Genomic DNA, 15,566 nt, shown 5'->3' on the forward strand with positions numbered 1-15,566 from the left:
TTGTGCCTGTTGGAATATTTGAAAATTATGTCCTATATTCAAAAATTTATGGAGCTATAAAACAGTGACAAAATAACAGAGCATATTAAATATCTTTTTAGCTAAGTCAGAAGTTATGAGGTTTTCTGCCTAACCCCTAACCATCCCCGCTGCTACCCTGTACACTTACATGAAATGCTTCTATTTGTTTATGACAAATAAAATTAATTGAGACGGAAAATTTTTTTTTCTGACCTCTAGAATTCATTGGCCACGACGCCCCGGCCATTGTTAATAGGAAAAACATCAGAAACAGCTTTTTTTCAAGATAGCCTCGTTTGTTGGTTGCCTAGGAACACGAACTCTTATGGAAAGATGGCCCTAAAACTTGTGACTGTTTGTACATTATGCTACTGTGATTATAACATCAAACACCCCTACAGGGTACCTAAGCACCTAGAATGTGAACATACATTCTGCACAGGTAAATTTCATAGATTTTCTTGTTCATAATTTTATACTCACTGGTCTTTATTTAGAAATTTTGAAAAGAGCAGTCAACAGTTTAAGTAGGCCAGTTCTCTCGAATAATCCCCTTGTCACTCGAAATATTTGTACTGGATCAAATTACAATTCCTTGCTGCAGCTAGAAAGCTCCCACATAAAAGGGGCTTGATGAGCTAATACATTCAAAAACGTTTGTCTCTGGACAGTGGCGGCTCGTGGTAGAAATGGCTGGTAGGGCAAAAAAGAACAATAAAGAAACCTCTCTAAGAGTGGGGCTCTCTGTTAGTAATACTGCACCAGGGCCCATGACTATTCTAGTGAGAGGTAATCTATATATCACGAGTCCCCAAAATGCACAGTTTATATAAAACAGTTTATATACTTATATCTGAAATTTAAAACATGTCGTTTGAGCTAATTTGGTTTTACACTTATACTGCATGTTTTTGGTGAACTACAGAGACTCATAATGTCTATGTTCATGAACTCAGAGCTTCTCTATTGACAGCTCAATCTAATAGAAACTGCGGTAGAAAAATTAGTCATAACTAGTTGGAAAAGTGGTCTCTCTCCTTTGTGAAACATCAATTGTATACATTTATGGTATACATAAAGAAAAAATTAATAATGAATATGAAATTAAAATATGACTGTTAGCAAAACCAAATATTCATAGTCAGCCACATTTTACTTTCCAAATAAAATATAAACCATATTGGTTGCTTTTCAAACATCTGTATGTAGGGATAAAATTCTAGTTCAGTTTATTTTCAAACACATATCATAGAAATTTTGTTAAACCAGACATTTCATCCTTTGTTGACTTCTGCTTTTCTTGCTAACTTGATCACTAATTTCATCACAAGATTATATTTTTCCTGCAAAAGGGCTTCCTTCTATCTAGCACTTTCTGCCTTGCCAAAGGAGCATAATGCTCCTTTGGCAAGGCAGAACAGCAAACTCTTCAAGGAGTCATTTAAGATTGTTTTCATTCTTCATTTGTTTTAAAAAACTAATTGATGATAAAAATATGGTTTTCTTATGGTCAATTTACTGTTTATGCACAAAGTTAACATTTTTAAGCAAAATCTGATGGCAGGACAGTAAAGTAGTTTGACAGTGGTACAACTTTCATGATTTTTCATACTTCTTCCAGTCCTGCAAATTTTTTCACAAACATTGAAAAGACAATGCATCAATATCTTCAAACTCTACTGTGAAATTATTAAAATAATGTCTCTATTTATCCACTCTTCTGATTTTTAATTTATCTGCTCAACTCACCTTCAGCTTTTATTATTCCTCTTGCATCATAATCAATTAACAGCTCCAGACAAATAGCATCATGCTATTTGTCTTAGTGGTCACTTGTTGGCCTCTTCTTTACATCAATCTTGAGAAGCCAGGCCTTATTCAGAAAAAAGCTCCATGAGCAGACTAGCCTTTGCCTGATTTGCTCCACGTAAAGATAGCAAATGAATGAATATCAATAAAGATATCCAAGAATGAATAAATACCTTCTCTAAGTGTTCTTTCTTAATAGGGCAATTCCATGAAAAAGTAAACCAATATGTACATGGAAATTTAAAAATTGTCCTTTCAACATGCAATTGGTGTCAATTGATAGACAATTTGTGTCTTATCGTGAACAAACAATTAATAGCTAATGCATTGTTCTTGTCTCTCTCCAAAATTTAATTATACTGAAGGTTGAATAATTTTGTTTGAAAAAAATATAAAATGTTTAAGACCATAATAAGATTTGGCCAAAAAATTTTCTACTTTCTCCTCTATGTTTGATGTTTTTTGATAGTACAATATGACCTCTTTCTTTAACAAAGAAAGATTTTCAACATTCTTAAATTATTTTTGCTTATTTATGAAACAATTTATTGAAAGTACGTCCAACACCAGCAGCGATTATTTTTTAATTTTTTGCTAAGTATGAAGGCACAGAAAATATTTTGAGACATGACATAATGTTAAGTATTATGTGATGGAGAAAACTGGGAGGTTTTTGAAATGGCCGTCCAAAAGAGATAACATTTTTTACTTTTGTAGGGATGTAGTGCAGAAGATTAAACCACCCATTGTAGCAGGAAATATGGGACAGTTTAAAATTTCATTTTTTCAAGGACATCAATGTTATAGTTCTGTTGTTGTTATGTTTTTTGAAAAGATGTTTGATGTTTGCAGATGTTTTAATTCACAAAATGTACGTCCGACACTTGAAAATGTATGTCCAGCACCATAAGCTCTTAATAATTAGAAGATATTGCAGCACATTTCAAAATTTTACTTTCTATCTTAATGCACTTTGAGGCTTAGCCTGTCAAGCTGAAACAAAGATTTTAAAAATACCTATCACTTCACAAAAATTTGTATTTAAACTCATAGTCATGAAAATTTTGAGTTCTTTGAGTATGTTCAACACCAATGCACTTTTGTCCACTAACCCAATAACTGATGATGATGACAAAACATAACATATGCTTTGTTGATAGGGCACTTAAACTTCTTCCTTCTGGCATGAAGCCCTAAAAATAATGTTGCCATGAAACTGGCTGAACATGTTTTAAGTGTGCAAAATGTACGTCCGACACAATGGAATTGCCCAATAAATAATATTGGACAATCCATTACTTTTGATTGGCTTACTGTTGTTTGTGCTGATCATCCCTAAATGTTTTACAAAGACCACATTTTTTGAAAACTTTTAATTGTCCACATGATCTTTGCATATGATATGAGCAAACCAAGTTCAAATGCCAGTTGTTCATTGGCATTAGAAAATTGATACTTGATTGACATATTCCATTGAAACATTGCTGATTCAGTTTACCTTTGCTTCTTGTTTTTTGACATATCAGTTTTGTGTAATTTATGTCAATTTCTTGGGTCACTGGTAATGACTTGAAAACCTGTTCCTGTCAGCTAGCTATGATGATATCCATCTAGCACCAATCTTGTGAGGAGGAAAGAGATTTAGCTTCTTTTTCCAATGATTTAGCTGTCATTTACTACAGATTTCATGTCTTGCTCAGGTCATCTTTTATCCTTTGTGTTTTGGAAAGCTGCTTTTAAGAAACATATAACCACCCTTATTTAAATATTTCTGTCTCAATTCTAGCTTTGATGCAGCTACCTAGCTCAAATATAAATGATATTATGGTATATTTGTTGATTTTAGTTCGATTTCTGCATTGTATTTCTTGCATTCACTATGCCTAGTGCATAGTCCTTGATTGAAGTTGTCCCATTTTTCTTTTAGACTGTATTAGTAAGTTGAAAGATCTACAAGGCCAGGCAGTAGAATGTCCTTTATGTCAGAAGCCAACACTCATTCCATCACAAGGAATAGATTTACTCATAACAAACCTTGATGCAGTGGGCCTAGGCAAAGTAATAAAGCAGCCCGAAGTATGTTGCCACTGTGTGCGCAAAACGTACCCACCAAAACCTGTCACATTATTCTGCAAAGAGTGTGACACTTCCTTTTGTGGCAACTGCTCTGATATTGTACATCTGAAACCTGAAAACACAAATCATGTCATCATACTTGAAAGTGTCAAAAATAGAAATAGCAACACTAAAGCTCAGCAAATATACGAGAGTCTCGAAAGTAGGCCAAGCAGCCATTCGTCTGTTGGCAGTAAACCCGGAATTGTGTCAAGACCATCTTCAAGTTTCTTGCTGGATAAAGATTCTATTCCTGGTAGGACTTGTTGAGTTATTGAATGCATTGTTTCTAACTATGCCATCATCATTTATAAATTGATTTTGCTTATCCTTAAGGGTTCTTAGGCTTTTGAAGTTCATGTTTTAAGTGCAATCTGTGTTTTTAGGGTGACGTATTTGAGTGGCAGTGCAAGTGATTTATTTTTGTTGGAGCAGATTCAAAATTAACTATGTTCTGAATGTTTTCGAATTTGCATGCCATTGTGATTCTGGCTATATATGACACACAGCCCAAAGATTGGAGAATTGGAAAAAAAACATGTTCCTGCCAACATAAGAAACAAAACTGCCACTCAAAGAAAACAGCCTCCTCGATCTTGTAGGTCTAGAAGCACTGTTGAAACAATTGATTCTGCCATCAAACAACAACTTTTAGATAGCCAAAATTGTGCAAAAATCTATAATGACGACTTGTTTCAGACAATTTGCAGAGCCCAATTGTCTTTTCATCTAGCAGTTTTGGAATCGATCTGCATACAAACGAAAAAGACGCTATTGTATATACAGAAGGAGTTTTTCCTAATGAACTCAAGTCATGATTTTTTTATAAGCAGGCCGTACTGATTCGACAACTTTGCTGATCATAGGCTTGCATTTCTCTAATTGTTTTAATTTCGATCCGCAATAAGTTATTTTCCATCTCGCTCTTTATGACCCTTATTCTGATGTTTTATGCCCTGAGAAGTTTCAGACGAAAAAGCTTTTAGTATGTGAATTGTTTACTTTTTTGAAAGCCATTTTCAAGTTTTCCTGTTATAATAAATGTTGGCTTAATTAAAATATAAAAGCTGCAAAGCTCATAGGGTTTATATACAATCTTGAATCCTTTTAAAGATAGAGTGTATTGAAAAGACATCTTGACTGTCGTCTTAAATATTTCCCAGGCTTGATTAAAAACCTGTGATTGATCATACTTAATCAATCAAATTGTGGCTGGTCTTATACTTAATCAAAGATAGCTTCTGAATAATGGTGCCATCTTCGTAAAATAGCAAGGGATTTCAATTACTGCCAATTATTATAGATTGGTACTACAGCCAGCCCTAAAATATTTTTATCGATCTTTGCCAGAGTGTCCAGTTCATGGCGAAAAGATGAAAATTTATTGTCGAATGGATAGATGCCTTTGCTGTTCATACTGCGAGACAATTGGAGAACACAGAGGGCATGACTGTTTTCAAGTTCATGAAGCCGAAGAAAAAGAGAGAATAGAACTCCAAAAACTACAGCAAAAGGTTTGAAAATTTGTGTTTGAAGCTAGGCCATGGGCACAACTAAAGGGTTTTGATTTCAAGACGGGATAAACTGATTATAATAATGGCCTTGGGAATAGTTTCATCCTATATGAAAAGTCAGCAGTGCTAGATAGATCCTACTTTAGCTTAATCGGATAACTTGATTATGAATCTTGCTTTTCTCACTTTTTGTTACTGGCACTCCATCAAACCATGTAACAAAAAACTCATATATTTCAATTTGTCCCGTATTCTTTGCAAAAATTGTTTCTCGTAAGTTTTAAAATGTTTTAGAGTCACTGTGTTCTTTACTCTATTTCCAATTTAGTTACTGTCCTTACCATGGATCTGTTTTATGATCATGATGTTGTTCGATCCAAGGTTGATTTACACTGTGAAAGATATATCAAAGCAAGAGGACATGTGCAACAGATGATTGAAGAGGTTAAGCAGAATTCGGTAGTAGTTAAAGACGTGGTACGAAGGTATTTTCGAGAACTGAGAGCGACCATCGACTTTACCGAGAAATCATTGATAGCACAGCTGAGTAAAAGAAGCGACTCAAGGCTAAAAGCTTTACGCGAGCAACTCAGGTATTTTGACGAACTATCTGCTTTTTAAGATGACAAAAAGTGAAACCCGAAATAAGATGCATTATACAGATGTAGGTACATTGACCCAGGGTGTGGACGTCCATAAATGCGAAATTTGTCTCCTTTGATTAGTTTATTGTTTTTTTCTCTAATCGGTGAGCATTAGCTTCTTGCATAATGGAAAAGTCATCTTTCTTTTTCATTTCAATTTCGAAAGTTGATACCGGACGAAAAAAGCATGTTTGAAAAATCAGACCCTGTGACCCTAGAAGGCCTTTGTCCTGAAGACTTTCGAATACGGAATATCAAAAAGACCCATGAAAATGAGATAAACCGTGCCCTCACACGGCTTGGTCAAAAGTAGAAATGTCACGAGGGTTTTCAACCTATAGTTTCAATCTGTGCATCTGCATATTTTATGGTCATCCTTGTTTCAATTATTTTGCAGCAAAATGATTGAGATATCAAGCTTGGCGAAGACTGCGAGCAGAAACTGTGACAATGCACTTTCTTACGATTATTACGAGATGCTTCTTCGAACAAAAAGCGTTGAGGAGGATATCGAAAATGTGTTGGAGATGATGGTCGCTACAGAACCAGTTGCATCGGCTAATTTGCACTGCCAGTTTCCAAGACACGAGTCAATTTTAAATTCAATAAGGACATGTGCCTATATAGTAGAAGGTATGATTTTTAATAACCAGTTTTTTAAAAGATTTCTTGGTAAACTATAAAAGGAACCTCAAATTTTACTTTCATGAATTGCACCAACGTTGCGTATCAGCGTTTGGCAAATACGATTGGAGTTATATTATGCAGCCTCACTGTGTGACTGTCTTGATATGAAAGAGGGCCTAAACTTAAAGAAACTTTATCATATCTCTTGTTAAACGTTTCCAAAATGCGACTTTTTCTTCTTTGTGAAGCCAAATTCAAGCTCCATCATTTAGGTATTTGCTAGCCTATTGTAAATTGTGACAATCTTGTGATGTTTGTTATCACCCGCCTTGTTCTGATCTGCTTTTAGCACCACCAGTACCAAGCAATTTTCTGTGTTCTATAAACAAGGAACAGCACGTAGAGATATCATGGGATGATGCTCCTGACATGCAGTATATCTACCCTGCTCTTTTCTATGTCCTCCAAGCCAGCACAGGTAATACTTTTAGCTATGTTTATCTGTCAATTGCTTAATCAATATTTTCCTGATGCAGCTGTTCATTTGAATAACAAAGCGGAATTGATAAACCTACCAAAGTGCTGCACTTTCTGCTGAATTAAGCAATTATTCAGCTCACACCAAAAGACTGTTTCTTCTTACTGGTGAAGATTGCGTAACTTTAATCTGTGATGAATTATTTTTAGTTTGATGCGATTTTTGCACATGCAAACGAAAAAGTCTGTTTTCGCTGAATGCTTTTCTTAATGCGTTAAATAATTTGCATTAGAATGCAGCTATAAATATAAGACAATTTTTATTATGTTGTATTCACTTCACTGAAATAGTAAAATAATGGATTCATGCTTGGCTATATGCCCTTGAAGGCGATTTCTTCATTTCTTTTTTTCGATCGATGCTTCAGTATCATAAAATCGCGACATGTGCCATTTTTTTAGGCTGTTGGCTTACTTTGCATTTATTTTTGCCTATTTTCAAAATATATTACTATTTTTAATTTCGAGTTAGATTCCTGTTGTTAGTTTAACACCATTTAAACACAGGAATGTTCGCATCTGCTGATCAAACTATGTAGATGGAGCAAATTTTTCCCTTTCATTTTTTTAAGGTTTTCAGGGCTCTACTATATGTTTTATCGAAGAATTTTTGTTAACTAAAAAATTCATGGCTCCTATGCCAAACACTGAGAAACAGCACTCTTTCGTGTATTTTCGATAGTAACATTTGAAGGTTTTGTGTTTCATGTGGTGGATACTTAATCTGTGCACTCGCCCATTGATTGAAATGTGGCCTGCTCTCAATCAAGGGAAACAGTAGGAATTCTTGATTTTGCAACTAACAGATTTGCTGAAGTTTTCGGAATAAACTTTGCAGAAAATCTCTCAAGGCAGGACAAATGCTTTTTATGCGACGTAAGATTTGCTAAGGTCTGCTTGACAATTCTTTTATCTACTTGTATGTGATGCTAGAGCTTCGAGTTTCGCTTGTTGATAGGGGCACCCCATGCATTTCGCGAGGTTGTGCTCTGTACCAGGGCACCCTGTATTTTGATCCTGCTCATAAGAATAATTTCTTACTTCGATACTGCCTTACGATCTTCTGGAATGAAGAGTGGTATTGCACAATCTTGATAATGGCAAATTTCATTTTTATCATTTATAAGGCCAGTTTTTGATATCTCTGTATTGTAACTTTCTTGTAGATATTTCATCAAGTTACTATCTTTCTTTTTATTATAAGTCCACATTATCGTTACTAGTAAATAAAATATGAACTTGTTTACATAGGTTCCTTTGGTAGTAAGTCTGTGAACTTGGTGTATTTTTAGGATTTATTTTGTCCGTGTTTATGTGAATTTACCCATACAGACAAACTTTGTTGTATACATGGTGTTTTTGAACCTTTTATAGAATAGACAAGCTTCTGTACTAGGAGCAATCAAAATGGAAACAGAGAGATAGGGTGGAGAAAACATCCTTATTGAAAAACACCCTGATTGGTGAAACCTGCAGCTTTTCTCTGATTTGATTTTTAAGCCTGAAAGACTTTACCAAAGATATACCAGCATGCGGGTTTGCTAGGAAGTCTCGATATCTGTGCACCTTTGATGCAAACAAAATTGATAATAGAGAAGTCCATCTGCATGATAGAACTTGAAGTATAAAATAAAAACTTCCTTGTTATATTAGAATATCCCCTCCTTTATGTAGGCAGTAGCCAGTTATCCTGGCAAGCGTTTCAGCTTCTCAACTCATTGCTATTAAGATAAAAGTATTTTGTATAAATTATTAAGGCTGGCATTAAAAATTTGTCTGGAAATACCAAAAAGTTGACTTTCATAACGTCAAGTCGTCAGAAACTAAGTGTTTAGTTGCTTGCGAGACTTTTGTCGTTTGATTGGATGCACGTTTCTGTTTGCTGATCTGAACGGTCTCCAGATTCGTGGGTAGACCTAGAAAAAAGGCAAGCCATCAGCAAAAAGAAAGGGTCTGCTTGTTCTTCTTTGTTTACTAATGCTAAATATTACTAGTGAGAAAATCTTATGGTTATCTTAATCCAAGTGTTTGAATTAAATCTGATCTCTCTTTTAGAGATTCTAGTTCACGCTCATTTTGTTCTTAGCAGTTATAAATAAAGAACCTGATTGCCAATACCTTTCTGAGTTCTCTTCCAAAAGAATCGCTGCGAAAGGCGTAGATTATCGGATCCAAAACTGAATTAATGTAACCGAAGTTTGAGCACCATATAAATGCAAACGACAACTTTTCACTTGGTTCCCATCCCATCCGATTCCTGATACTTTGCAGCATGAAAATGGTACTGACTGGAAAATAAGCGATGGCAAAAGAAGAAACTAGCAACGTTATCACTAAGGTGACATTTTTGTATCTCGGTGTCGCTTTCGATCGCAGGTCGACCTTTGTATCAGCCGCTACATGTGATTTTTGTACTCTATTTCTGTCAATTGTTTTGATAAGGTTTCTCAGCTTTAGATAATAGACTATGATGTAAAGAAAACTGCCAAAAACCACGACTGAAAGGAGCTCAACTGCTGTGAAAGGCATTTTTATTATGCGCTCAAGAGCAAATGTTGATGATATGCTCACAGAAAGACCTAAACAACAAGAGATCTTGACTACGACTCGCTTCACTGTTGTGTGAGGTTCTGAGCTCTGGCTTTGTCGAATAAGCTCATATCTATCGTGTGTTATAGAACACAATAACAGAATAGTTGTTCCAACAGCAGTTGCTGTCAAACAGCAGCATATTGTCTTTAAGACACAACTGGTAGAGAGTGATGTGACAGTGACTACTATGTACAAGGAGCAGGAACCCACCGCCATTACCATATCTGCACTAGCCAAAGCAGCTATCAAATAGACAGATGGCTTATGTAGTTGGGGTCTTGTTTTCACAAGGTGTAGAACGATAGTATTTAAGACGGCTGCTGCAAAAATTATTGTCCCTGACAATGAAACATAAGCGATTGTTTGCCCTTGCGTAGATAAAGTAAAATAATGATCTTTACAGTTGTCGCCCATTTTATGTTGTTTTCATTTGTGATATTTCCTCTCGAAATCTGCTTGAAATCAATGATACTGGTTGCCCCAATCAAACTCTGAGGGAAAGGCAATCCAAAATTGTCTTCACTACCTGCAAAAGAAATTTATCAACAAATATCGTTTGTGTTAGTTTGCGGCGCGTAGCTTTTCTGTTTTTATGCATAGTTTTGATGATAATGATTTATTCCTGTATGACAATGGCTGGCAAATGGAAATGCATGGCTCTTATTCATAACGAGGCTTTCATTAATTGGACGCTACAGAAGACACTTTCTTACCTTTTCCAATAAATCATACAAATTCAAGGCGTAAAAAACTAACAGTCTTGACAAAGCACTTCCACTACGTGTGGAACAAAGTTGAATTGCAGATGCTAAAAATCGTAACTGACCAGCAGGTGCAATTGAGGATTATTTTCGAACACTTGAAAGACCATCATTTTCTTCAACTTAGATCAAACTGAAGACTTAGATAAAATTTTGTTTTAAAATAAATCCAGTTCAACAATCAGCACCAATGCTACTTTAGTTTCCCTTTTTCTTTTCAGTGGTGACTAATATTGCTTTTTAATTGTTTTTCATTTCTTTTGCTCTTTATGCATGCTGCGTTGATGTTTCTATCATTTTGTTTGATATTGCACAAAAAACATACAGCTCAACCATGTTTTAAATAATCTAGCTGAAGAAAATACAGTACCAGGGTGTGAATTCATATTTCTGTTTCAATGTTACCAACCTGTCACAAACATATTTCCTTAGCCCGCTCATAAGGTATCTCTTAATTATCAATTAAATTTTGTCCCTTTCTTTATAGAAGATTCTGTCTTCTGGGCGCTCATTACATGGAATCGTTTAATTTTAAACAAGTCACCAGTTATCAGTATATTTGGTCGATCACCGCCATTTTTCTTATTTTCGAATAGAAATTTATTTTCCTTTGTTTGCTTTTTGGCCCAACAGTAGATACCGAAGTCTATTTTGGATTATTCAAAATACGTTGCACGGTCGGGAAGATCTATTTACATTGATTGATCATCTAACTCATTTGCTCGCTGATTTTGGGACAGCAATTCTAGTAAAAATTCAAAATCAGCCATTCACTTGATAGTTTTTTCTGTAAGAAAGGTGCTTTGCACTTCCTTTAATTTTTGCTCGAATCTTTATCTTCCAATCTCTTGTTTTTGAAAGCAAAGTGTGTATCAACAATCATTTCTAGATTATATAATTTAAAATTGAATTTTAAAGCCCACTGCCACATGCACCCTTAAGTTTTAGTGTTTTTGTAGAATAAAATGAAAAAATCATTTATGTGTAATATATTTTAAAATATTACTATAATATTATTATGATACTATGTACGATGAAAAGCACCACTTACTTCGCTGTTCTTGATGTCAGCTGTCTCTATATGTTTTGAGTGTAATCCTGCGAATGCGCAAGATTTAACTGTTCGCTTCTTCCCAGCTGCTCGTAATTTTTCAACCTGTTTCATACATTTTTGCGTTTGCCTGATTCGCTCATGCCTTTATTTCTTAGTCGAGAACTGTCAAGGTGCATCAGGCTGTTCTCACCAAACTGGTTACTAGGCTCAATTCAAAATTTTCTTACTAAGCTTCTATTATGCTGGTGGCGTAAGTGCTGCAGCCACCCATTCAGAAATACAACGAGTTTGTGATTTAGGCTAAAATCCAGATGGAGAAAGACTCTCTATGGTGGGAACGGAGTTTCTTTCCAAAGGGGTGTCACGACCCACGGCTTTGTGCTAAGGCTTTAAATGTGCTCTTCCAAATGTTTCCATTATTACAACCATATTCTATGCCTTGTCACCATCGGGAGATGTAGAGATGTCACCAATAAAAAGAATTTGATAACCAACATGTTTTAGCATCGAGTTTCTTATTAGGATTAATAACCTACAACCAGTTTCTGAGTTTTTTAGGTAATTTAGTGAAAGGTTTGCGCGCAACGATGGCATATTTTGTGTAAAGCTGGCTACGTGGTTATAGTCGTGGACTACAGTCTTGAGCTCAGCTCCTTAAACACTCACTAAGCTTAAGGAGAGTCGCCAGGTCTTTGATTTTAAGGGATATTGTCACAAAGTGCGGTCACAAAGTGCGGTCTCATCGAGAAGAAGAAGAACTACGTCTCTGCTTGATCAGCATTATTTCAGGTTGCTAACAGGTTTAGCAACCAAGCAGTAGTGCCATTGATGGGGGGGGGCTCAGGGGGGTTCACCCGGCCCTGGGAGTTCACCCAGCTCAGCCCCCCTTAACAAGAAAGTTGTGTTCCAAAGAGTTTCTGTCTTGGACCTTTCTATGTCAGTGATCTTCCCTCTTTCCCGAAGAGAGACCAAGTGATGATTTACACTTGTCAGACTGCTATTTTTTATCCTTCCTACAGTTTAGAAGATATATATCAATCACAATAGTAAACTGAATCGTCCGAAGCTTAAAGGGGTGCTGTTCTAAACAGTCAGGAAGGGGGGCTGTGTCGTAGGAAAATTGAAGAGGCCACACCAATGACCCCACCCTTACCACACCCAGTATACTTGCATTTGTTTAAAAGACTCTCCGTTGTGTGTAGAAATCATTTAAACTAATGGATGACACCGAAAGACTGATAGGAAATTGCTCATTCATTAGAAATCCACACTATCATAGAGAATTTTCAACACAGAATTCGTCCAAACAAATATGAACTCACTTGTTAATATTTGCCTGAGCCCACAGCGCCTCCCCCCTCCCCCAGTGAAATACTTTCAAGCCTTGGGCGTACTAGTTTCTGACATAATGCTCATTATCTTTGTCAAGTTGAAAATCGAGAATACCTTTTCAAGATATCAGCATTCTAGGCTTAATTCGTCTTGTTGATGTCAGTTTTCTTTTAAATGCATGAAAAATCATTTCGATAATCGTATAAAATAGCATAAATAATATCAGACCCAAATCAAAGTAGAATAGAATTGGGCACCTAGAACCTTGCATTGAAACAAATATAAGCCGTGGTTCATACATAGCCCAATTTTTATGTAAGAAGAATGAGTATATGTAATGGGGATGTTCTTGTGACGTGACGTCATCCATAAAAAACATGTATTCATATAGTCAAACAAGAATAAACAGACTATTCAAACACAACTCTGAGTTTCATATTAAAACAATCATCAGGGGTCGGAAGAACATAGAGTAACGGCAAGCAAGATACGACAGAATCAAACGACGTTGAATGTGAACAATTTTTTGGCGGTACGAAACTTGAAAATGGCTTTTAAAAAAGCAAACATTTGATTATGTATACCAATTTAATTGTAACAACTAATCTGTGATAGAATGATTCATGTTAATTTCTCAGGATTAATTGTTGCAGCGTTAAGGTTTTAAACTACTAAAATAACAGTTGTAAAGCCATAAGCTCTGAAAGTGCCATGAAATTGATTTAAAGAGCATATAGTCATTAAACCACCTATTGATGTTGTGAAGCATTATTCCAGTTTGCCCAGCCCTCCCTACATTTGTTGCCTGATGATCACATTCAGCTTGAAATTCGGAGTAGCATCATCTTATCGTTCTGTTCGGTACGCCAAAGCGTGTACGGATCTGTCTATTCGGCATGCATAACTGTATAACAGACTGTTAAAGTAGTAATTTTTGATAATGTTACATTTATAGAGTTAAAAATATCAACCATTTTTTCCATAGGGCAAAACAATTCATTTGTCGATGTTTCAAAGGTGAAGACAAAATACTTTGTTTTGCGGCCTGAGGATGACTCCTTTTTGCCAGGAGAGTATGTCCAGTTTCGTGTCTGCACGGAGAACATCATTGGCAGAGGCCCATTTTGCTATCCCTTTGGAATAAAGATTCCGTGTTTCGAATGATTGATCGGCTGTGGCTTCATTCGCATGTTAATCTTCAAAGCGGCGCGATAAAGCACGAAGATCCTTCTACCGTGCCAATCAAGCTATCGAAGTGTTTTCATTGAATCAATTTCTGTTACAAAGAGAATAGTACTCTAGTTTTGAATGCGAAAATATCCATGATTGCGTGAATTAATCCAAATCTGATATTTGGTTAATCTAATTTATTTTTCCTATGTATGGGTTGATTTTGTAATCAGTACTAACACATCATGCATATGCATATATATCTGTTGTTTAAGTGATTGTTATTCGATAACCTTAAAGGTTGGTAGAGAAGGCGTCTAATGGCCGACTGTTTTTTCGACTTAATATATAACATTGACTTGAATCGCTCAATTTTTGCCACATTCTTGAGTATGCATGGAAGATCAGGCAAGGTCATGATGTTTCATGGAGCTGCTAAATCTCCTGAGTTGGATTTTACCTTTAAAACATCCTAGTTCAATCAATTGGGTTTTTCATCTGCTTCAAAGAAAGAAAATATCTGGCAACTATAATCTATCGACGAATGTATTCTTTGTTGCATTTATAATCGTACTGCTGTACATAATTGTATTTGAATACAAAAGGATTGCCTTCAACAACAAACGCTCTTTTCTTTTGTCTTCTATATTCTGAACTTATTTTTCTTGTCCAAATCATCATGAAGGAAGGCAGTTTTTGTCCATGCTTCCGGACACTTTTCATCCATAAATTAACAACAAAATCTCCTTAAAAAAAGCTCTAATTGCCGTTTAATTGGGAGCAATGCCAAAATAATGTTCTATATTCTTATGACTTTGTTCTTTTTTTAACAAAAATATTTATTGATATTTTGTGACTGCCGATAAAATTTTTCCAAGAATTGTCTGTCAAGTTTTCTATAGGTAATAGATTCTTGACAAAGGGAAATTGTCGTTAATTATTGGAATTATGCAACAAAGTTTTGGGAAAGGAAAAGTTATTTATTGATAATATCTGAAAATTCACAATACCTTGATTTGTTTAGATTTTCTTAATTCAGTGATATTGTTCCTTACCAATTGGGATTAAGCAACAAGATTTAAAGGCTGGAGAAAAACAATCTTTGCATAAAAATGAAAAATTCTCAGCAAATTTTTGTTTAGATTTCCAGATTTTAGAAGCAATAAAATTTGTAGATCAAGAACAAGTAACATACGGGAGAATTAAACAAGTGACGGTCTGTTGGGTAATCCAGATCCAAAAATTCACTGTGCTGAGCTCTTGTGGGCAAAATTGTTGAGAATTCGTCCAACTGTCCCAATCCTCAGAGTTTCTGAACAAATATCGAGTGTACAGCTTTCAGAGTTAATTGAGTAGTGGCGTGTCGAAGGAACCAAAAAATATTTACTGA

The 15,566-nt window shown here is 35.5% G+C and overlaps 2 protein-coding genes across 2 annotated transcripts; one reads left to right on the top strand and one right to left on the bottom strand.

The window, feature by feature from the left end:
• The first annotated feature begins 308 nt into the window (after nucleotides 1-308).
• On the top strand, nucleotides 309-14,814 carry LOC135685373 (E3 ubiquitin-protein ligase TRIM56). The gene is made up of 7 exons (XM_065201295.2): nucleotides 309-463; nucleotides 3,758-4,201; nucleotides 5,296-5,459; nucleotides 5,841-6,052; nucleotides 6,501-6,736; nucleotides 7,080-7,208; nucleotides 13,992-14,814. The coding sequence occupies exons 1-7, from the start codon at nucleotides 355-357 to the stop codon at nucleotides 14,168-14,170; spliced, it is 1,473 nt and encodes a 490-aa protein (XP_065057367.2). The 5' UTR covers nucleotides 309-354; the 3' UTR covers nucleotides 14,171-14,814.
• LOC148958486 (uncharacterized) lies at nucleotides 8,262-11,691 on the bottom strand. The gene is made up of 3 exons (XM_089112737.1): nucleotides 11,672-11,691; nucleotides 9,386-10,385; nucleotides 8,262-9,183 (listed from the first exon to the last, which is right to left on the bottom strand). Exons 2-3 carry the CDS (start codon nucleotides 10,271-10,273, stop codon nucleotides 9,091-9,093), a joined length of 981 nt encoding a protein of 326 aa, XP_088968863.1. The 5' UTR covers nucleotides 10,274-10,385; nucleotides 11,672-11,691; the 3' UTR covers nucleotides 8,262-9,090.
• Nucleotides 14,815-15,566: the final 752 nt, after the last annotated feature.

This window comes from Rhopilema esculentum, chromosome 15, assembly GCF_057945365.1.
Source record: "Rhopilema esculentum isolate cy_ngs chromosome 15, ASM5794536v1, whole genome shotgun sequence".
NCBI lineage: Eukaryota > Metazoa > Cnidaria > Scyphozoa > Rhizostomeae > Rhizostomatidae > Rhopilema > Rhopilema esculentum.

Coding starts and splice junctions, on each gene's coding strand:
- LOC135685373 (XM_065201295.2), top strand. CDS start 355: ATGGCCCTAAAACTTGTGACTGTTTGTACATTATGCTACTGTGATTAT. Junction 464..3,757: donor TGAACATACATTCTGCACAG/GTAAATTTCATA, acceptor TTTTTCTTTTAG/ACTGTATTAGTAAGTTGAAA. Junction 4,202..5,295: donor GGATAAAGATTCTATTCCTG/GTAGGACTTGTT, acceptor GATCTTTGCCAG/AGTGTCCAGTTCATGGCGAA.
- LOC148958486 (XM_089112737.1), bottom strand. CDS start 10,273: ATGGGCGACAACTGTAAAGATCATTATTTTACTTTATCTACGCAAGGG. Junction 9,184..9,385: donor TTGGAAGAGAACTCAGAAAG/GTATTGGCAATC, acceptor CCTTTTTTCTAG/GTCTACCCACGAATCTGGAG.